This window comes from Hyposmocoma kahamanoa, unplaced genomic scaffold (assembly GCF_003589595.1).
Source record: "Hyposmocoma kahamanoa isolate Upper Pololo Valley unplaced genomic scaffold, ASM358959v1 84, whole genome shotgun sequence".
NCBI lineage: Eukaryota > Metazoa > Arthropoda > Insecta > Lepidoptera > Cosmopterigidae > Hyposmocoma > Hyposmocoma kahamanoa.
This window is the reverse complement of record NW_020654229.1, coordinates 4,221,530-4,244,847: the sequence shown is the minus strand read 5'-3', so window position 1 is coordinate 4,244,847 and position 23,318 is coordinate 4,221,530. Positions and strand designations below refer to the sequence as shown.

Sequence of the window (23,318 nt, the reverse complement as noted above, 5' to 3'; positions counted from 1 at the left end):
AATTATCTATCAATATTTATTTACCATACTCGAATATTAATCCTTTTGTATGTAACGTCCTCTAATTAGTATTTTAAACATCTCGATTATATATTAGCAAACGATCGTTATAAATGTAGAGCACAACACTAAGGTATATATGTATATTTTTAATTTTAGTCACCTAGAGAGGATGGATTCTATGAAAACACTGTAAACAATTAATCTAAGTTTATCAATGAATATTTAATAAATCTACTTATTTCAAAACCTTGCACCATTTTCTTTACTGTTTGAAATTCGTTGTTTGTTTGTTATGTTGTGTTTCACAGTAAAGAAAATTTCAAATGTTTATTAAGATTTGAATTTGAAAAGATGTAATGTAGCGTCTGTAGCCGTGAAACAGTGCTGAAAAATAAATATGGGGATGAGATCTTGTAATTTGGAGATTCTGAGAAAAATTGATTTTTGAGACAAAATCGTGTATCACTCATATTGGAATTGTTCCAAAACGGATTTGTTTATTTCTCTCTCTGTTTTAATCGGTTCTTTGTCCTCGGACAGTATTATTTCTTAGCGTGGAAGGACTTAAGCGTCGTGTTGTATATGTACCGACATTTTTATATTAATTTGGTTTCTTTGTGAAAATGGGGACTTATTCGGAGGAAAAACGTGACATGGACGACAGCGGTTGCATACGAGATTGTAAGTTTAGTAATTTAGCACTACCTTGATGTAATATATCAATGGTTTTTAAAAAGATACCGAAAATGACCTTACACAATATCTAGTTCAAACAAATTCCGACCATTACAACCTTGTCCTTGCTTAGCTTTATTAAATTCGCGTTGAAATATTGATTCCCGTTTGGCGCGCGCATATAAATGATAACCAAAATTGTTGTAGTCGCTTTATGTGTACCGCCAGATTTTGTCTTATTATCGCCTTTGTTTGTAACGTCTATACACATGCATACAATTCAATGCCATTCTCCCATCGGCGTAGACAGAAGCCACAGCCTGCCATCTGCTACGATCCTATCACACATCAACTTCATACTCAAAAGATTATAATTTCATAGGTAAACATATTACACTTGATTATACACCACTGCTAATTTGTAAGGCAGATTCCCCTGAGAAGAATTAGCTGGAAACGCGAAGGGTCACAAGCATCAATGCTTTCATACATGCTCATCTGTAACGGGTACTGGAGACTTGGCCTTTCTTTCAATTTGGTGGTGATAATTTAGTCTTTGTTGACCCTTACTAAGTTACTTGCTCATATTCATCCTAGGGAGTTACCATACTAACAATGTGGAATTAATATAATAATACTGGAATCGCGTACATTTCTAAAATCTAACCCCGAACTCTACAGGGTAAAAATGGTCGTTCTGGGTTTTAATCTACGCATTAGAAATCCTCAAATGTGCACCAATGACACCATCTCTTGTAACTCAGCTTTTAAGAAAAAAAGCGCCCTTAACATGGTACCTACTACCATGGCACAACTGAAAGGGTTGTAACCCTAACAAGCCATGACCAGGTTCACGGCAGTAAAACAGAAAACTTTAGGTCCACAAATTTATATTAAGTCAGTTAAAGAAAAGGTAACAAACTCTCCCTAACTTGATGGATATGTAGATATTAAGTAGACACTTATCCCAAAAGGCAGAGTTATACTGAATTACAGATACATATTCATAGGTACATGATAACGCTGTAGTGTTTATAAACTTAGTAAAGGAATCAAAATTAGATGTGATTGAATTTTAACCAGCTCCATATGCTGTCGTGATAGAGTAGGGAATGGCGGTGGAACAAAACAAAATCAGAATGCGAGGCAAAAGAGCTACTGGAGAATCCAAAATTTAAATACGAGTGGCCAGGAACCAGAGAAAGGCGATAAAAAGGTGGGATGACGATGTAAGGAGGTCTCACTGTCACTTAACAAACTGCCACAAAGTTAAAAATCCTCTACTTGGATGTGTTCAGGAGGGAATTGTCAAGGCTATTTATTAAAAAATGCTATATAGTTGAATGACAATATAGTGTGAATATTTATGCTTATAATTGAATATTAACATAGTGAAATTAATTTAAATTTTGTTCTGACATTGTATAGATTTATTAGCTGACATTGTAATGTATAATTTAATATTTCATAAATTAAGATTAGGTTGGACATAAATTTATGTCCAATCTAAACTTATGCCTCTGTAAGAGGTACATCATAGCTGTGCTAAATAAGACTACAACCCTATAATGTTACGACCTGTGATGACAAATAAATATATTGATTGAATAAAACAGAAATCAAAATGTATATTTTTTTTCTTCTTTTTGCCAACATACAACCGGTCTTATGTGAGACCATAAACAGTTAATATTTTAAAAAATATTTTGGCATATCAGGCATACCCTCCCAATGTTGGGTTGCCTTTATGTGGAAAACTACTCAGCTCAGTTAGTTGAATCCCAAATGTGTTTACACTTCAATCTTCTCATCCGTGGTAAACACAATGCACTAGCTAGTTTATTAGTATGAGTGGCTATTCTTTCTTGATAGGACTTAGTTAGCCTAGTTATTTCCTCAATAATTCTAGGCATTTTAAGATATTCGTGGATTTCATGTATTTTAGTGAACCATGGAGCATTTGTATAATTAAATAAAATAAAATTTATATAACCCTTAATTAGTTGCACTAAAAAAGTCATTGAATTAAATTGTGAGGTGTGCAACACCCCTAAATTAGACTCGTGAAATAAAATACAAAATACGTGCAAAGTCAGGCTTTTGTTAATAACAATATTTGAAGACACTTATTTCCTAACTTATAAAAAAAAAACAACATTGGTAAAAGCTAATTTTCTTCATCACAATTTTGGCAGACTAGAATCATGTGATCTTTGCACATGTTTTAAGCCTTCAGAACAATCCATCTTGGTTTTTCGGTGCTTGATTCTACGGTATATATGGCCTTGTTTATGCGACCAGATTGCTACATGCTAATTCAGGGTCTCTTTCAAGCCTCTTGTGTCATTTTTGTAGCAGTCAAGGTGGCACCATCAAAAAAGACACAAGAGGCTTTGTTTTCTTCTCATGCACAGTTATGGTCAATTCATGTTGTGATTAACCTTTAAAAGCACTATCAATAGCTTCTTCTTTGTCTTTCAATTGTTGCGCAATGTTTTGAACAGTTAATTTATGTAGCATTTTACAGCTACAACAAAAAATACCACCACAATACATCATAATCTTTACAATGCCAATATATTCGTTTTATAAATGTCACTGCAACATATTTTTGTCCACCTATTATTTAAATACATAATAATAAATAATATATTTACTTTCCTTATGGAATTTTGTCTACACAGACAGTTGTGTGGGGTTGTCATGCACCCCAAACACGCTCTCCAAGCACAACTATATACAAACGATCGCAGATTACGAATTAATTGTGAAGTCCAATCGCGTTTACGAAGTTAACCTGCAGGTGAGGTGTAAGTTCTAACTTTAAAAACTTCTGAGCCTAGAAACCTGCAGACCAATTAATGGTTGAACACCATCAATTTATTAGCCAATCAAAATCTGTATTATGACAAAAAAATGTATTACTTCTACCTAGATCCAGATTAACTGTACTTTCGTCTTGCTTATCATGCCTGATCTAATAAAAAACGAAACAAATAATAAAATATTTTATTAAAAATTAAAAGACTTATTATTAAATAAAATTAAATGTTATTATAACATTAGTGAATGTCTGATTGATTAGTAAACTTCTAACGCAAAGGAATTTTTGAAAACTCTATTGTTACCATCGAGTATATAACTAGAAATAGAGACGAAATAAGGGCCATACATTTCCGGTAACTCATCACTAATACATTGGTTATAATTATCAATTGTCGTTTGCACTGAAATATAGACAGCGCCAACAACTGACCTGTGTGTACGTCTCCATAAATTCCAAAAAAATTTCTGTGGAATGTAAACAAAGGATAAAAATATTTAGTGTATAATTTATTTGTTAACAGCGTCACCAAGCAAAACAAACTTAGACGACTACAAAGGCTCAGCACAACTCCTGGATCTCTCCGATGATGTCTTGCTTTTCATCCTTCGGCATCTTTCGCCTAGAGACTTGAAGGCTTTGGGATTGTAAGTTTTGAAAGTTTCCCTGGATGGCCAGGTTCGAATAAGATCGAATGAATTTTTATTTGTGTTTTAATTATTTATTTATTTATTTCATAAACTTAAACTGTATTACAGTAAATCACCAAGGCACTGTGAAATTCATTAACTAGATATTACTAATAATAAATCATAGAAATTAGGAAATTAAACTATTTTTTCCGGATTTAAATCGCGTATATTTAGTTTTTCAAGCAAACCAACGTTTCGGGCTCTTTACAGGTCCCATGGTCACGGTTGGGTTGTAAAGGGCCCAAAACGTTGCTTTGTTTAAAAAAACAAATATACGCAATTTACATTCCGGAAAATAGTTTTATTTCCTATATGTAACACTCACGAAAACCTTAGAACTGACGGAAGATAGTCATGCATCCATATTCTCACAAAACTTCAAGCATTCGTCCCGCACAGCCACTCATATACTTGCAAAAACATGCCACCCTGGTACAGATACGAGAAGCGTATTAAAACAATACAGAGCGCCAACACGTGGTGACTTACTATGTGACACAGTGCGCACTGCCGGGACTGCCAGAAGATGGTGACCGCGTGGCCACAGATCAAATTTATTTAGCGTGGGCACGATTTATCCAGCAATAGTCATCAGATCAAAATTACGTCTTACTTCCACAGAATTAACTCCCAAGACGCTAAGGACGAATTTCGTAGGGTTTAAAAATTGATAGTATCCATAAATTGACTTATACAGGTGTCCGGTAAATAATGAATAAGCCTGAAATGCCTTATAGTAGAGCTTATGAATGTTCAAAAAAAAATATATAAAGAAAAATATGTCCCATGTAATACCTAAGATATATTTTTTTTCTTTAAATTTAATTATTTTCACCATATTTTACGTTTTTGTACACCACGACTACAAGTTAATCAATTCCTTCGGTTTTTTGGTGTTATAATTCTACATTAACTGTGCTAATAGATAGGCAGTAAGTAGTATGACTAACTATGGCACTTAAATTTAAAAAATGTTTTATTTTATATTTTAGTGCAATTTTTTTTTTCCCCAAAGTTTAAGCATCTTTCATATAAAAAAAAAATTATGATAACCTGAAAGGCCAACTATTCTAAAATAATATGTGTTTAAAGTAGATTTCAAAATTGTATAATTAATTATTGTATCTAATATAAATAGAAAATTATTGCTATTAATGAGCAAAAAGAGTAAATTTGACTAAAAACTAAGTTTGGCGTGATGGTAAGCTACGCGCTTGTCCATAACAGGTACAGTGCCACCCAGAGCTTTAAATTGCAAAGATCTGAGGGGCATTACCACTGCGCCCGTCACCCTGAGACATAAGTTGACAAGTCCCATGTGCCTATAATTTCACCACCACCCTTACCCTTCAAAACCGGAACAAAGTAATGCTGACATTACTGCTTGGCGACAGGGCAAGGTAGGGCAAGTAGCCCTACTGCTACTTTTAGTGACTTAGTGCACGTCATGACAATTTGTAAAGATGTTACAACAGTTGCAACACAACAATTATATTTGTAAACAGTCCCTCTATCTTATGGTAGTTTTTAAGACCATTAGCAAATTCTGATTGTACATTTTTCAGTCAGGAGTTTTTCGAAAATTTAACGTTTAGTTCGTGAACATATAAAAAATTACGGCGCAATCTAAAGTACAAACACAAAAATGGCTCATTGCATTCTAGCTACATGGTCACACTATTTCCTTACCAGATTTCAATTAATTTAGTGGAAAGTTTTCAAACTAGAGTGATTTTAATGACTAAAGCAGAAATTTTTTAAAAATACGTAAAAAATCATAACTTCTAAACTATTGATGTTCGTGGAACTAATGTTTATTTTAAATGGGTCGTTACGTTTATTCTAATTCAAAAAAAATTTTGACCCACTGAAAATGGGCCACCTGTATATAGAGTTTATTTGTAAGGATCAGAGATGGGTAAGTGTCCGAGTTTAACCCGGCGCTTTGTTAACTCCGTTTTTAAATCGGGTTAAAATATATTATTATATATAACATAAATAAACAACTTAATATCAAATAGGAAATGAAACTATTTTTCCGGATTTAAATCGCGTATATTTGTTTTTTCAAACAAACCGACGTTTCGGGCCCTTTACAGGTCCCATGGTCACGGTTGACCTATTCTTTTTATCAGAGAAATCTAAAAGATATTCAAACACATTTATCTACGAATTTAAAATTTTCTGCTGGTGCCTAACTTTCTTCCAAAGTCCAAGAATCATTTATTCCATAGGTAAAATTAATTTATACTTGAAACCATGAAAACGTCATATATAAGCTACTGTTCGTCCACTACGCTGACTTTCCTGAGAAGAATGAGCAAGAAAGTAAGGATTGTTTTTTTTGAAATAAACTTAAATTCTGTAGAACACATTTTGAATCAAATTTGAGTGGAATCTAGAGCCATGTCGTTTTCCATGCATCTTTATCTAACGCGTAGTCTTCAATTTTGTAATAACATGACTTTTAAATAAAAATAATTTTCTAAGTTTTCTATCTAACGGCACTCCCAAGAAGACTTCTTTATTAGCAAGGTCTAACTTTTCTCCGTTTATTTCTATGCTTGGACTAGTGGATTTTACGTTAGGTAATCCGAATTTAACAACTTTGTCTTCTTGGCATTAAGCAACAAATTGTTAGCATTAAACCAATAAACTACCTTAGAGAGGGTATCATTAATATGGTCATAGTTAACGTCATGTCTGTCTGTTTTAAAAATCAAGGCTGTTTCGTCAGCAAACAATACTATTTCGCAATGGTCCTTAACAAATAATGGCAGATCATTCATATAAATGAGAAATAAAAACGGTCCAAGTATTGAGCCCTGCGGAACACCCATTTCCACCAGAGAACCCAAAGAAGTCACTCCGACCGCAGTATTAGTAATGTTAGTCCTACGATGTTGTTACAAATAACCCTGTATAAATTAAAATTTGTGTACTATGTCTTCCAGCACCTGCCCACGACTAGGGTCCCTTATCCTGGATCGGTCCCTCTGGAACAGCTTTGATTCGCGCGACGAGCAGTGCGGGCGTGCGCGGCTGCAGTGGTACCTATCACACGTTGTACACGATGCAACTATTCGGGTGCACCTGACAGGCCTAGCTCAACTATCCATGGGGTAAGTATTAAAATACATTTCGCACCTTTAGAATAAAAGTGGTCCAACACAAAATTCCAACCTAGTTGCACCGAAAATAGTATTTGAATTTACCTCGCCAAATTTAGACAATTTCATCTTTGAATCGTATTGGCAATGGTTTGATTGAATCATCGAGTATATAACCAGAAATAGAGACGAAATGTCTTAATTTCTTTGAAAACTATTCTGCCAAATCATTACGGTGACAACTGCGCTCCGATTGGCCAGCCCTTTACCATACTTTGTTTCACTTCGAATCGACCAGTTTAACTTAAGCTTTGCTATAATGGACGAAAATTGAAAAATTACATACTTATTTGATATTTGATTACCGGTGAAATGTGATTCCGTTTGTTTTGTTCCACACCACCGAAGGAACATCTCAATCTTTATTACACACAGGTCAGTTGTTGGCGCTGTACTATTTCAGCTTTCTAATTTGTAATTTCAGCGCAAACGAAAGTTGATATTTAGAAAAATATAAAAGAAAAAGGTACTCAATTCGACTGTAATTTTTTTGTGTGTATGATAACTTGTGGACCGATTTTTTGTTGGAAAGAGGGTACCTCAGAAGTGGTCCCATTTAAATTCGAAGAAAATATTCCACCTCTAAGGATGGCAAACTAGGGGATGAATGACTTTTGAGGTCAGTTTTTTTATTACACGTTAAATATGAAAACGTTATTAACTTTAATTCACAGCTGCAACGGCCTCTCGAGTACTACCCGCGAAGAAGAAGAAGCCAAGGCCAAGTACGAACGTGAGAAAAGGCAGCTTTATGGTTTCAGTGACGATGATGATAATGAAGATGGAAATTCATCATCACGTTCTGCTAGATACGGCTGTAAGTGCATATGACATGTACCGCTAAACGGTCGGACCGCATTATACGGATCTTAGTATTCTTTGTATAGAAGTTCATGCAACTGCGTCCACTGATCCGCATATCCGTGAGTTGATATAGCATCTGGCACGGTATACACTGGCCGGATCGAAGGAATTTTTTCTGAGTGTTCAATCTTTGTATTAATAATTATAAATAGAAGTTTTTGTCATGTCCTAAATAATCACTCTTTATAAGATACGAGTTGAACATAGTAAGGCGACGAAATTAATTCTAGTAGTAGACGGCCCGTCTCCTTTACCTTAGTAGAATTGCCCCGGACATGATAAAACAGTATCTGGCAACCCTAGATGACAGAGATACATGAATCTTTTAAAATCCGTCGCAACCCACCGGAGAATGTGGTCTGTGGTCCAACCATTTATTTAACTTTTGACAACTCGAATTGTAATCAATTAGTGTTGTTCTAATGCGTTTCCGATTCGATTTTTTTATAACAATCGATTTTGTTTATGAAGTTTTAATCGTGAATGTGAACGTGTTAAAAAAAAAGATATAGTCTGATGGGGATAGAATTAATCATTCATGTTAATGAGGATTCAAGTGATGATTCCCGTTCATATGGAGAAGAATCCGACGATTCATTAGAATAAACAATAGGAATTTATTATAATTGTTTATAATTTATTTCATTTCAAAATTTATCAACTTGAATAATATATTTGTTATATAACCTGTTGGTTAGATAAATATTGGAGCTAAAGAACACGTCGCTTCACTAAAATTAAAAAATAAAAGAGTTCAGGAGGTATTGTCTTTTTTGTGTATGGTTGTATGTCAATAATTACGAAATTTCAGAGGCATATGCCAAAAGTGAAACAAATGGTTGGACGCTTAGACTATGGAAACCAAAGGACATGTTATAATGACATATATAAATCACACGTTATATGTTTCGGATGCATTGAGACGTTGAAAACATAAACATTTTATTGTCTTCGTTTAACTACTCCGTGTCGTCATAAGCCAAAAGAGATAGCACTACATTGATTTATTTCAAAAACGAGAATCGAAAATACGTAACGTCATCTTAAATGCCAACTGTCCTCATTTTACCATTTTTGGAGTACCCTTTGATAACCGTTTCTGGTTGTCAAAGGGAAGTACCTACATCAAATGTCAAAACCAATGTTTGCCCAAATGTTTTAGTGAATTATTCGCATGAATTGTAATGAAATGGACAAAAATATTGACAGTGAGAACAATTGAGTATTGATGAAAATGCGCCGCTGCAGCATTAAGGGGTGCGGCAGTAGAAAATCGGAAATCAACCGAATGTTACATTACATCTATATGTGTTATTTTTCTGTTTATAAGTCACACAATAGCCCAAATATCTCATGTAGTGAGACTCATTTAAATAGTTTATTCATAAGTCTTGCCGAATTTTGCTTTGGTTACTTTAGATTGCCTGTTTGTTAGTATATTTTGATGATTGTTGATAACGATTATTTTGAGATAGTGTTGTTCTAGAAAGCAGTCATATTATCGATATTCTGTTGTTAAAACAATTCACTACGAGGTTTTTATTATTACATTATTATTATTTTTAAAGTTTACCTACAAATGATAAAAGAAAGAAAGAATGGTTAGAAATTATAGGACTGCCGAACATAAACAGTGAATCAAATACCATCTTCGTTTGTTAGCTCCATTTTGAAGTCAAATTTTAATAGAACTTTGAATGTAAGTAGATTACATGATAATGCAATTACATCGTTACATTTATTGGTAATTAACTTTATATTTAATTTTGATTAAAATGGCTCATTACTTGCCTAGTAATAATAGCCTAGTATTTATCATACTTTGATTACAGTAAACTACACAAATTTGCAAACATAAAACACATTAACAACAGTTTCAACATTCAAGTCATACATTTGCATGTCGATATTGACTTATCTATGATTATGGTACAACACTAAATCCGCCATTTGTGGTGGACATTTTTTGTTTAGGTAGGGTCGTTTATTCCGTAGATAGGGCAATTCCTTTCCTTTATTTTTTCCATCCTCTAAGGTTAGATGGAGTAAAGTCGTTTTTATTCGCTATTTTTTTTTGTTTCTTTTTGTAAACTATTTTATTTGTGAATAAGACAATTTAAAAAACCGATTTATGACTGAATTTGACAGACGCAGTCGAGCAATGTTACGTGGATAGCGCGATTCGCGAACCTCCCTACCCTCTCTTCAGGCAGCATGCCAGGATGCATATCAACGCTCACCAGCTGCCTAGGTAAGTTACGTTCACACTCACATGGCGTAATGAAATATTAACGACGTTAATGGTTATAACGATGTTAATTATACTTCATTCCAATGCATTTTGAACAAAAAGCAAAGAAGTCACTGATCCGACCATAGACGGTTTAGTAATGGCCAATTGTAATGGCAACTACAAATCGATTAATTAATTGAATGAATCCACTAGTTCAATTGAGTCATACTAGGGGTTTTCCTTACATAACCTATATAAGCATATTTAAAATTTCCGAAATCTTAATTTTAAATCCTCCGTGATGTCAGACAGTCGGTACAGTTTAAAGTGTCGTGGGTTGTATATTTAAATGAAGTTTATACGTAGAACAATACGATTAACTGTCGTTGACTACTTTTTTGACATTACGACAACAGACTGTGTCGTGACAATGGGAAGAGGCGAACGACAGTCGTCTGACAATAAATAAAGCATGACGATAAAAATGTGACGACTGATAATCGCAGCTTAAACGATTCTGTCGTCCACACGACAACGCGGCTGCCTTAAACGTATAAATTGTCGTCACGATCTAGTGGGAACAGCTTGACACGACAGTCGTTCAAAATAAATGTCCACAACATAATGTATATCGACGCGGATAGTGCTATTACGCGTAACCAGCATTTGATTATGAGTTTCCATTTCGGTAATTTAGTCCTTAATCTATTGTTATCAGTCCGTAGACAACATAAATTAATGCTTACTGTGCAAAAATGAAAGTCGTAGCCGTTGAAATAACAAATTAATAACGTTGAATCCCTCTCCTATGAAGTTTGGATTGGTGCAGGTACGCGCTTTTTACCAATACTAAAGGGTTTTTCAACAAGAACTTTGTTTTGTAAAAAAAATGAAACAATAAATTTAGATGACAATGATTCAAATTGTTATTGTATTAAAAAAAGTAAGGTTTGGCAATTTTGAATGAAAAATGATATCTGATAAATGTCCACCACAAGCACAGTTACAGATGTCGATTCTTTCAATAAAGTTTTTAATCACTTTTTGACAAAATGGTGGGTCTATTTCGTTAATCACTTCACGAATGTTGAGTTTTAAGTCTGCAATCGATTCGTTTGGCTCCGTATAGACTATCTTTAACATAACCCCATTAAGAATATACCAGCGGTGTTAAATCACATGATGGAGCAGGCCAGTTAACGGCTGCATTTCGTGAAATTATGCGATCGGGAATTTTGGTTTGCAACAAATTCATTGTTTCGGTGGCTATGTGATTTGTGCCGTTGGCATTGGGCCGTTCTTTTTCGAAAATTCGGCTGGAAATGCTGTTACGGTCAATGGATTACGCTATCGAGGGATGTTAACAACTCTATTTTGGCCTATTATGGATGATATGGATACACTAACATGTGGTTTCAACAAGACGGTACCACAAGTCACACAGCCATCGAAACCAGTCGTCGAATTTATTGCAAATCAAATTTCCCGATCGCATAATTTCACGAAATTCAGCCGTTAAGTGGCCAGCTCGATCATGTGATTTAACACTGCTGGATTATTTTTTGTGGAGTTATGTTAAGGACAGTCAGTTCTCTCGGTGGATCCCACACTATTTGATTGAGGCTCAAAGAACGAATCGCGTCTCTTGGTGCAATGCCAGGCTTACCAGATTCAACGAAGAGGCGTCAAATTTGATGTGGGAAATAGTAACAGGTGACGAAACATGGATTTATAGTTACGATCCCAAAACAAAGCAACAATCGAGCGTATGGGATAATACGAGCCGAAACCAACCAAAGTGGCGCGCGTGCAAAGTGCCTCTAAGCGGATGATTGCTTCTTTTATAATAAAACTGGACACGTGGCTACTATTGCTTTGGAGAATCGTTATATCGTGAATAGTGATTGGTACACGACCATTTGTTTGCCGGAAGTTATTGACAAATTCCGTAAAAATAACCATGAACGCCGTATCATCTTGCACCACGATAATGCCAGTTCTCACACGGCCAGACAGACAAATGAATTTTTGTAGGTGGACAACGTTGACCTTGTGAGCCATCCCGCGTACAATCCCGACCTTGTGACTTTTAGTTGTTTCCAAAAATTAAGAACCAGTGACGCGGTCAACGATTTTCATCACCTGAAGAGGCTGTCGAAGAGTATGAAAAATATGTTTCAGAGATTGTCACGAAGGAGTGGCATAAATGTTTTCAAAATTTGTTCATTCGTATGAAAAAGTGCATTAACGCTAACGGAGAATATTTTGAGAGACATAAATTCAATTCTGACTATTTATAGTATTTTTTCCTTATTCATTCCGGAAAATTATAGTGCGCTCTACGTGCAATAAAAATTTGAGTCATTGTCATCTAAATTTATTATTTTATTTTGATTTACAAAACAAAATTTTTGCTGAAATAAGAATTTGAATTTAAATAAAACGTTACGACACGATGGGAACGCACCCTAACTGATACATTAGTTTTTTTAATGTAATTATGTTCCATAACCATTTCACCCTCATACGTTTCAATTGCATCTACTCAATAAAGGAATCCGGACAGATCAAGCGGTGTTCCCAGCTGGCCAGAAGACTCTGATGACGAAGTCCCAAACAAACCAGGACTGTGTTCAGGCTCCCCGAGTGGACCTGAGGCCAACTCGCAGTGTGCAGTCCCGTGCTGGGGGCCACAATTTACGCTGTCGCAAAGCTTGTTGAGACACTTGAAAGTGCAGTGCCCAAACCTGTTGGAACTCAGCCTTGAATACTGCAACATCAATTGTCGAACTGTAAGTATATTTAATATAGAGAGTTGTTATCGAGTTCTTAGGTCTTCGCGATTGTTACACATAGGAAATAAAACTATTTTGCCGGATTTAAATCGCGTATAACTGTTTTTTCAAACAAACCCAACGTTTCGGGCTTTTTACATGTCCCATGGTCACGGTTGACTGGGTGGTACAATCATCAGCCAGTTGTTATGTCTAATATTAATGCAAACAACCCTATTTTTTCACTATAGTTACAAAAGGTTTTAAATCTGTAAAAATAGTTTCATTTCCTGTACAGAGTTGTTTTTAAAATACTAACAACCTTGCTGGACTATACTAACATCATAAACAAGAACTTTTGTTTCATAACTTTTTACAAAACTTAATAAATGATCCCTCCATTTTTGGGCCCAATCGTGCACCGAGGTATGAGGTACAACTTATGTCTAGAAATTTCTAAAATTATATAGGAAAGTAAGGTAAGTCAATTAACTGAAATCTTATAATTATTAGTACAAAGATCGAACGATAGACTTAGAAAAAATTCCTTCGATCCGGCCGGATTCGAACCGACGTCTCTTCTAGCAAACTTTTGTTTGGTATATCCATATCGATAGTTGACCGTCTCCAACTACTTGGAATGGACTTGTTGTCCAATCTAAACTTCGGCAGATACATTGAATACATGGCCAAAAATGCAACCAAGAAGCTTGGCAAGGCTTTGAAACGTGCATTGTCGTGATTTGACAGCTTTTCACCGTAGCTGAGGATGGGGTTCGATTGAGAGAATGTCCTTAAAGAATAGCCAAAATTCAGGGAAGAATATATATATATTTTTCATAATATCAAGTGCCAGGACGAACAAGTCGTGCGCCTGATGGTACGCTACACGCCTGTCCATAACAGTTACAGTGCCACTCAGAGCCACTAAAACTGCGCCCGTCACCCTGAGACATAACTTGTAATTTCACCAAGTCAAAAGTGAAACTGTAATTTCAAAAAACACAAATAGTGATACTATTACGGCAATGAATTTATTCTAAGTGTTCGATCTTTTAAAAAAAATTATAATAATATATAGGCCATTTGGTACTTTTTCATTCAACTTGTTATTGAATATCGTCAGGAATAATCTTGAAGAACATGCCCCTTGTGCAGCGCGACATAACTGTTACGTAAACTGTCACTCCTCAACGCAACTACCTCAGGAACAGACAGTTAAGCGGTAGTCCCGTAGTTTGTGATTATTTTTTACCGCCTTCAAAAAAAATGTTACGCGATAACTTGAGATTTATGAACCGATATTGATGATTCTTTTTTTGTTGGAAAAAGGATACCTCGACAGTGATCCCATTTAAATTTGAATTTGAAAAATATTCCATTTCTAAGGGTGGCAAACTAGGGGATGAATCCGGTTTTGCGCACTTTCCGGTAACCGATTCCAATGAAACTTGGCAAATAGATGAATTTCTTCTGTCTAACTGGACTCGAACAAACTTCTGTTGCCGCACCTGGGCTACTGGTAGAACGTATAATATATTATGTAATTTTCATTACAGACTGGTATATCTAAATTTCCTCCTGGATTGAAGAAGTTGTCCCTGCGCGGCACAAAATGCTTCAACCTGCCCGTGTCCAAATCCTACTTGTACAAGATACATGATTACCTTCCCTTTTTGAAGGTACGTTTATAACTCTGTAACCTACACTCTAGCCAAATTCGACATAGAATGTTTAGCAAGTAATGATGGCAGGTGTAAAGAACATTTTTTGTCAATGCTCCTTATTTAAACTAGCTCTGCCCACGGACTGCTCGCGTAATTGGAATTTAAATAGGTAAGTAGGTAATTGGGTTATGTAGAAGAAATATCTACCTGACCAATTATTAGAAAGTTTGTGAAATACCTATTGATATCTATCAGAAGTCCGAAGTGACATTTTTTAGAAATAAAGTTTGCTCGAAATTTCATAACCTCGAACAATGATATTATACTTGTAAACAATAGATGCGCAATCTGCGCCTGCAAACCGTACCACGGCACTGTTGCCTGCAGGCATAATTCTACCATCTTGAATTCGAGTGAGTACAACGTCCCCGAGACCTGGCAAAAAAGTATCAAAAACGGTGAAATATGTCATTAAAATTTGCAATTCTCGTGACGTAGTTTACTTTCTACAGGTAAGTTTGCTTTTGTTTGTTTAGAATGTCGTAAATAAAATTGAAATAAGTTTACTTTAAACATCAGTGTTGCCAGTAAATCAATTTTCATTTGCCCATAATATTGGGAGTTAACCTTTTTGAAGTTACTTTTGACTTCGTAGTCTAAAGTGATTCTAATTCAAGTTTATTCGTTGTAACGTTTTAACGTAAACTGTAACCGTAATACTATTAATACGTAATACTATTAAAAAAGGTATTTGTTTGTTTCCCAGAATACCTAAAAATCTAACGCGCAGGGCGGAGTGGATAAAAATTATACGACTTTTACGAAAAGATATTTTGAGTAAGAAAACACAAGGTAATTGTGCAACAAGCTAATGATGCACAATGACGTTTAATAATTTGTAATAAACTATAGTTAAATGTTTGTGTATCAAGCAATTTGTAATACCTACCCTTTTATAAATTTGTTTTCGTTAAATAGAAACAGAAACTTTGTCGGAAGACAGTATTTTTATCACCTTTATCCAATAAATAAAAAATACTGAAACTGCAATGAATTCCTTAGATTAGAAAGTCATCTCTTCATATTTACAATTTATTTGAAATAACTATGAATTCCAGTCGTGGACCCTTAAGTTTATACATTTTCATGTAAACAATCATTCGTTCATCCATTTCTGATTACTATCTATCTCCGTCGTCTCTTTCCATCAGTGAGGACTACAAGAAATTAGGGAAAATTATCTCTAAACCGGTAACACTGGTCGTATCCCTTAACGCACTATGACTATTTCATTTTGACATAATAAGTTTGACATTAGAAAAAACGAGACAAATATATTTTACTTTGAAATTTCAATCAGTTTCAAAGCTAGTCTTTAAATTGGCAAAGTGGTCCCACATTTTAGACAACTGTTTGTACGACGTTGCGTCTTTAGTATTATTTATGCTCACTGACCACGAAAGTAATTTTGAGAGGAAGACGTTCTAACTTAACCTAACGAACCTGCATTTGTATGTACAAATGTGACTTGCATGAAAATAAATAAATAAATAAACCTAATCGTTTCTTTGCGATAAACATCCAATTTATTCTGAAAGAACAACGGTTTCGTTAGAATTCGGTTTTCGGTGTAATGAAAATTCGACCAAACGTTATTTCGGAAAAAATAAATTCGAGTTTGTGATAGGTTGCCATACGTATGATTTGTTAGTAATATAATTACGTTTTTGGTACCTATTTATACTCACTGCTATATAGCAGCAGGCAATGTTACGTGACTTCTTAAAATAAAATGATTTAATATATTTCATAATAAATAAAGGACAACAATAAATGAATTAAAAATATGAATACATAAAATGTAATTAACAGATTGACGGAGTTAATTTATCTAAAGTGTGAACCTTTTTTAGTATTCAAAAATAATCAGTTCAGAGAAATTCCGGGATTTGTAGAAGAGAATATCCACTTCTTTCGTTAGTTTGGCTTATCGAGTATATAACCAGAAATAGAGACGAAATAAATGCCACCCATCCCTGGCAACTCATCATCACCTTATATCATTTTTAAATATCAACTCTCGTTTGCGCTGAAATCACAAATTAGAAAGCTGAAATAGTATACAGCGCCAAGAACTGACCTGTATGTATGTCTCCGTATATTGAAAAAATATTCTGTATTTACTGTAATAAAGATAATATCTCTAACTATAGGGGGCTGTTCTATTCGGTGGTGTGGAAAAAACAGCAAAACATCTAATTACATTACAATTTTATCGGTAATGAAATATTAAATATGTATATCGAGTTCTTAGGTTTTCTTTATTGTTACACATAGGAATAGAAACTATTTTTCCGGATTTAAATCGCGTGTATTTGTTTTTTCAAACAAACCGACGTTTCGGCCCTTTACAAGTCCCATGGTCATGATTTGTTTGAAAAAACAATTTAATTTCCTATGAAATATGTAATTTTTCCATGTATATCCATTATAGCAATGCTCAAGTTGAACTGGTCGATTAAGTGAAACAGTTGACGACACCCGTCAATTGTTTCGAATTCAGGCTGGCCAATCGGAGCGCAGATGTCACCGCAATGACATGGCAGAATAGTTTTTAAACAAATTAAATGACATTTTGTCTCAATTTCTGGTTATATACTCGATGGCTTGACTGAATTGACTCCCTCGATTCCCGTCACTGGTATTTAATAATGAATATGATAATATAAAGTGAATAGTTTTAGTTGGCTTAAGTTTGTTTGTTGAATTTTATTGTTTAGAACATTTTATGATAATGTGGATGTTTTTATGTTGCTAAATTAAATCAGTATTCATGTTTAGGTACTGAAATGTTTTTAAAATACACCATATCAACCACATGATTGCAATAATCAAATGGATTAGGAAGAGGAAACGAGACTATAAGATTTTATTTTATATTAATTTACTGCATTACAAATTGCGATTCTGCACTTGAAAAATATTGAAATAAAAAAAATATTTAAAATTAAAAAATATTTTACTAAAAAAATTTATGACGTTGCGATTTAATATTGAAATTTCATTCAATTTACTGCCATCTAGCGGCAATGCCTGAAAGACGACGAATGATTAACGCCTGTTAACATTTAAAAAAAAAATTCAACTGGGGGCCTACCATAACCTTTCCGAAAACAATCTTGTTTAAATGTAATCTTAAAGTAAGCTTGTTATAATATTACTCATATTCGTACCATGACAAACCTGTCAACCAAGTAATGTATTATTGCTAAAGTGACTGAAAGAACGAATGATTTCCCAATATTGTCTATTCTTTACTAAAAATAGGAAAGAAATAACGCTATATGAAATATATAATGCCATCTCTTTCTTTTTTGATGTTCCGAATCGTCCTATCGTAGTATATATAATGTTAAAGTACTTAATATTATTTACATTCAGAGAATTTTAACTACCAAAAAAAGAAAAGTATGTAATAATGAAATCTATTAAAATTACGTTGTTTTCAATTATTATTCCGCATTTTCATGAACAAACATAAATAAAACAAGCTGAGTCTTGATTGTCACGTTCTGAATTCGGAATTATAGTCTAGTGTCAACTGTTAGTTTCGCTAAGGAGCATATAGATTGCGCTGTCATAATTTTACGAAATAAACATCGCGTATTTTTATTTAACGAGAAATTGTTTCCTATGTGCTATTAAATAAAAAAGAAACAAAATATAGAAGTGATATATGTAAATAAATAAGTTCAACTTAACTTTTTTTCAACTGCCTCCGTGGCCGAACGGTTACCATACCGGACTGCCACGCAGAGGTCCCCGGGTTCGATTCCCGGGCCGGGAGAAATATTTGTATGGCCTACATTTATTTCTCTCGTGAGTTTGGGTGTAATTTGTGGTTGTCTATGTGTGTGTCCATGGCACCCGCGACACAGGGTTTCCCTAGTGCGGGGTTATGTTGAGTGTGTGCGTTATTATTATTATTATTATTATTATTTTAATCATTATAAATTAATATAAAGACAATAAAACTGAAAATAATATTGTTTCCATTGCATCCGTGTAACTATTTTAAGATTGCTAAATTTGACTTATGAGCAATATTACTTTAATGTTAAAGTCGCGTCATAGTACGAACTGAGTGAATGAATAGTCAGAAAGCTGCCAATAAAACATCATAGTTTTAACATTACAATAAGCTTACTTTATGCGCGTTATGGTACGAAAAGTCAATGTAAGGTTAAAGTAATATTGTTTTAAGAGATTGTGGTAGGCCCCTGCTGCAGCGCTATGAAATACCACCATGGTTAATATAACAGGTGCGATTATCATTTTTGCACTCCAAAATAAGAAATTTTTCCACTATTTTAGTGGTTTTATAACACAAGCGAAAATGGCGGAACATCGCATATTGTTGGCACACATACCACACCCACTAAGCTCTGTTCTGTGCTTAGAATAGTATTCGGAGATGTTACAAACAACGCTGTTTTCACGTAGGAATTGGACGTGTCGGAATGCGATTGGCTGGAGCCCGCAGCGCTCCTTCCACTCAGCAAGATGCCAATGCTACACGTCCTGCATGTCCGCAACTGCTACGCCATGAGGGAGTTCGTAGCTTACGCATCCCTAGCTACGCGCTACGGCTTCAAGGAACTCAAGGTTGGTAGTACGTAGGAATTATAAGCATAGGAATTGAAACTATTGTTTCGGATGAAATGATCCTTTCATGAAACTAAGTCGATTAAGTTACTTGACCTGAAAATTGACTATGCTAAAATTATTTTCACAAAAAAAAAGACTTAATGGTTCCTAAGACAGTTTATCCTTGTATCGGTTTCGGAATTTCCCATACTGTCCTATTAAAAAAAACACTATTATATAGCTTAGCTGGAATAGCGTTTGCCACGCTTTGCTAGGAGACGTTGGTTCTAATACAGCCGTATCGAAGTGAATTTTTTCTATGTATTCTATCTTTCTTTAATCATCGTCATCCACAGCGCGACTTCACCCACTGCTGGGTGCCATCCACCACGATGCTGTGCTAATCTCACCCCTCTACTGCCCGTAACTTTGACAATGTCGTCCACCCATCTCTCTACAAGACGTCTCACGTTTCCATATCCATTTCTTGGCCCTAATTCGATTATCGCTTTACTCCACCCGTGTTCACCACGTCTCGCAACACGTCTCGCCTAGCTCCATTTTGTGTAATAATTAAAAATAAATATTACAAATATATTTACTCCTTTCTTCCTACGTTTATTTCAGGTCCTAGACTTCCGAGGCAGTCCCCTGGGCGATTCCGAAGTATCAGCCCTAGGTTGGATAGCAAACCTCGAAGAGCTGTACCTAAGTCCCCCGCCTCTCAGAAACAAAACCAAGACAGGAAAAGAGCACCTGCATTTCAAGGAAGACTATCTGCCTGCATTTGTTGAGTTGGACGACTGGGAAACGGAAGTGAGTATTCTTAAATACTAAGGGAGTCATTACACTTGTTAAAGCTGAGTGAGCTTGAGTCGGTCGGAGAAAAGCACCTTGCAATAAGAGGGAAAAAGTCCGGCTGTACGGGTTCGCACCTATGACTGGTGGTTAAACAAAATAGTATTTTCACTTCTCATGTTGTTAGGGTCGTATTCCAGAACTCTACTCAATACTAAATGACGAAGGAAGACAAAATGTGTTAAATTTGAATTACCTAACGTAAAATCGACTAGTCCAAGCATAGAAATAAACGGAGAAAAGTTAGACCTTGTTAATAAAGCAGTCTTCTTGGGAGTGACCTTAGATAGTAAACTTCAGTGGTTTCCACATATATCGTCCCTGGCCAGCAGATTAAGCTCCGCTGCATACGCAGTCCGCAGAATACGTGAGCTTACCGATGTTAGTACTGCTAGACTAGTTTACTTTAGTTACTTCCATAGTATAATGTCCTACGGGATTCTCATGTGGGGTAAAGCGGCAGATATTCAAACCATATTTGTATTACAAACACGAGCGATTCGTTCTGTGTACCGTTTAGGCTCTCGGGTATCTCTCAGAAAAAAGTTTAAGGAGACTGGTATCATGACTGTGGCATCACAGTACATTTACTCAAATATTTTATATGCCCGTAAAAATATACATAATTTCAATAAGAAAGAAGATATCCATAATATTAACCTTAGAGCTAAGTCCAAACTCATGGTACCACGATTTCGTTTAACCAAGGTAAACAACTCTTTTATGGGGAACTGTATACGTTTTTACAATAAGATTCCGGAGCATATATTAAGTTTATCATTTCCTAAGTTTAAAAACTACATTAAAAATATTTTGATCGAAAAATCATATTACAAAATTGAAGACTACGTGTTAGATAAAGATGTATGGAAAGACGACATGGCTCCAGAATCCACACAAATTTGATTCAAAATGTATTCCATAGCATTTAAGTTTATTTGAAAAGAGCAATCCCTAGAGTTTCTTGCTCGTTCTTCTCAGGGAGGTCAGCGTAGTGAACGAGCAGTACCTTAAATGTGACGTTTTCAAGTGTAAATTTATTTTACCTATGGAATAAATCATCTTTGACTTTGACTTTGACTTTGACTCAAGTCAGGACTTGAGTATTGCAGTGAGCACTGAAAATCATACTCAAGTCCTTGCCATTAGGGTCGTATTTCCAGTGCTTGAAAACATACTCAAGTCTGCTCAAATCCTGACTTGAGCATTGAGTAGAGTTCTGGAATACGACCCTTAAAGTATGCTGGGTGTAGGCTGCATAAAATAAGATTTTATACTCTAGTGCATAAAATGAAAAAACATCACATTAAATATGTATAATTGTTGTAATTTTACATTCAATTTTACTTAAATAATCGTTTATTTGTAATATAGCTGTTTAATTTCCTCGCAATCGAAGTGAAAAGCAGAGTGTATAACTCGTTCATAAAACCCATTTTACCCTCGACTTAAGTATCCACACAGTATACTCGTCTCGGGTAAAATGACGCGTTATATGCGTTCTACAATCTACTATTTATGTTCCGAAAAAAAAAAACTTACCTCGAAATTTTACAAGAAAAAGTATTCAATAAGTCCTTTACATATACCAATGATCCTTTTTATGTCAACTGAACTAAATAGAACATGTATACTATGCGATATACATTTTTCAAATGGCTTTAATTCCATTTGTAAAAAATAAATTGTGAAATAAGGCCAGTGTCCCCGCCACTCGGCTCGGCCCTAGCAAAATGAACTGTATTAGTATGGGAAAAATTTGAATTCGAGATGAGGTAGTTCAACTCTTGTCGAGTACCGTATTTGATTGGTCTAAGTAATAGATACGAGATTTTGAGACCTAATTATGTTATGATGGCATAAAATACTTTTTCTACACGTAAATAAAATAATGAAACACAACCAATGTTTAAAGATTATTTTTATTAACAATCCATAACGACAAACAACAAAATGACAGCCTAACAAACATTACAAAACAAAAAACCAAGGAGATCGAATAGAAGTGGCCAAGTACCGCTTTTATATTTTAACCGATTTTTTTTTTTAATAAACTTTATAGCAAGACCTTGACCAAAAAATTGACAATGCCAAAATTTTTTTCACAAATAAAGAATTAATGGTTCCTAAGACAGTTTCTTTGTATATAAAGTTTATAATTTTTTTGTCCGAAATAAGGTTTGTTCGAATTTTCATTACACCGAAAACGAATTATAACGAAACAGTTGTTCTTTCAGAATATGTTGAATGTTTATTGCAAAGACACGATTAGGTTCGGTTAGGTTAAGTTTAAAAGAAAAAAACATCTTCCTCTCAAAATTACTTTCGATGTTATGAAAACTTGAGCAAACGTTAATTCTGAAAAAGTCATTTCAGACTAGTGATAGATAACCATATATATTCTATGGTTTCGGATTTCCCCATATAGTCCCATTTAAAAAGATACTCCGTATATTATGGTAAGAGACAGTTGATTTTCTTAAATAAATAAATAAAATTTTCTTATCAGGAGCCTGAGCACTTCCGGCTCCAACCTGTGCTAAACGACTCGGATTCCTCAGCCAGCAGCAATGGGGAGGGGAATTTAAACAATTGCGATCAAAATGGAGTGCTACAAACTGTAAAGCAAGAAAGTGAAACTGTAAAGCGAGAACGTGAAACTGACAGGTATTTTGCACAATACACATTTTAAGTAGCAACAAAACTCCTTGTGAAAGAGTTCGTCCAGGGAAGTACTGCCACCTTACACATTACGCCAACCGGTAATGGGAGCATTAGATACTGTGTTGATAGATCATAGTACAGAAGTAGAAAAAAGTTTTTTTACGTGTCAATTAAAAAAAAACATATTGTAGAATGTTATTATTATTAATACAAAGATGATGAAGAGACGAACACTTAGGGTCGTATT

At 34.8% G+C, this 23,318-nt stretch overlaps 1 protein-coding gene across 1 annotated transcript in view; it reads left to right on the top strand.

Moving 5' to 3' along the window:
* Nucleotides 1-539: 539 nt before the first annotated feature.
* Nucleotides 540-23,318, top strand: part of LOC113234413 — a 26,017-nt gene continuing 3,238 nt past the window's right edge. Inside the window, exons 1-10 of the mRNA XM_026469722.1 lie at nt 540-684; nt 4,026-4,149; nt 7,149-7,316; nt 8,039-8,181; nt 10,377-10,479; nt 13,028-13,253; nt 14,795-14,917; nt 19,406-19,567; nt 20,177-20,365; nt 22,917-23,074. Coding sequence (XP_026325507.1) covers nt 627-684; nt 4,026-4,149; nt 7,149-7,316; nt 8,039-8,181; nt 10,377-10,479; nt 13,028-13,253; nt 14,795-14,917; nt 19,406-19,567; nt 20,177-20,365; nt 22,917-23,074 — 1,454 coding nt within the window. The 5' untranslated portion in view covers nt 540-626. The remainder of the gene's footprint in view (nt 685-4,025; nt 4,150-7,148; nt 7,317-8,038; nt 8,182-10,376; nt 10,480-13,027; nt 13,254-14,794; nt 14,918-19,405; nt 19,568-20,176; nt 20,366-22,916; nt 23,075-23,318) is intronic.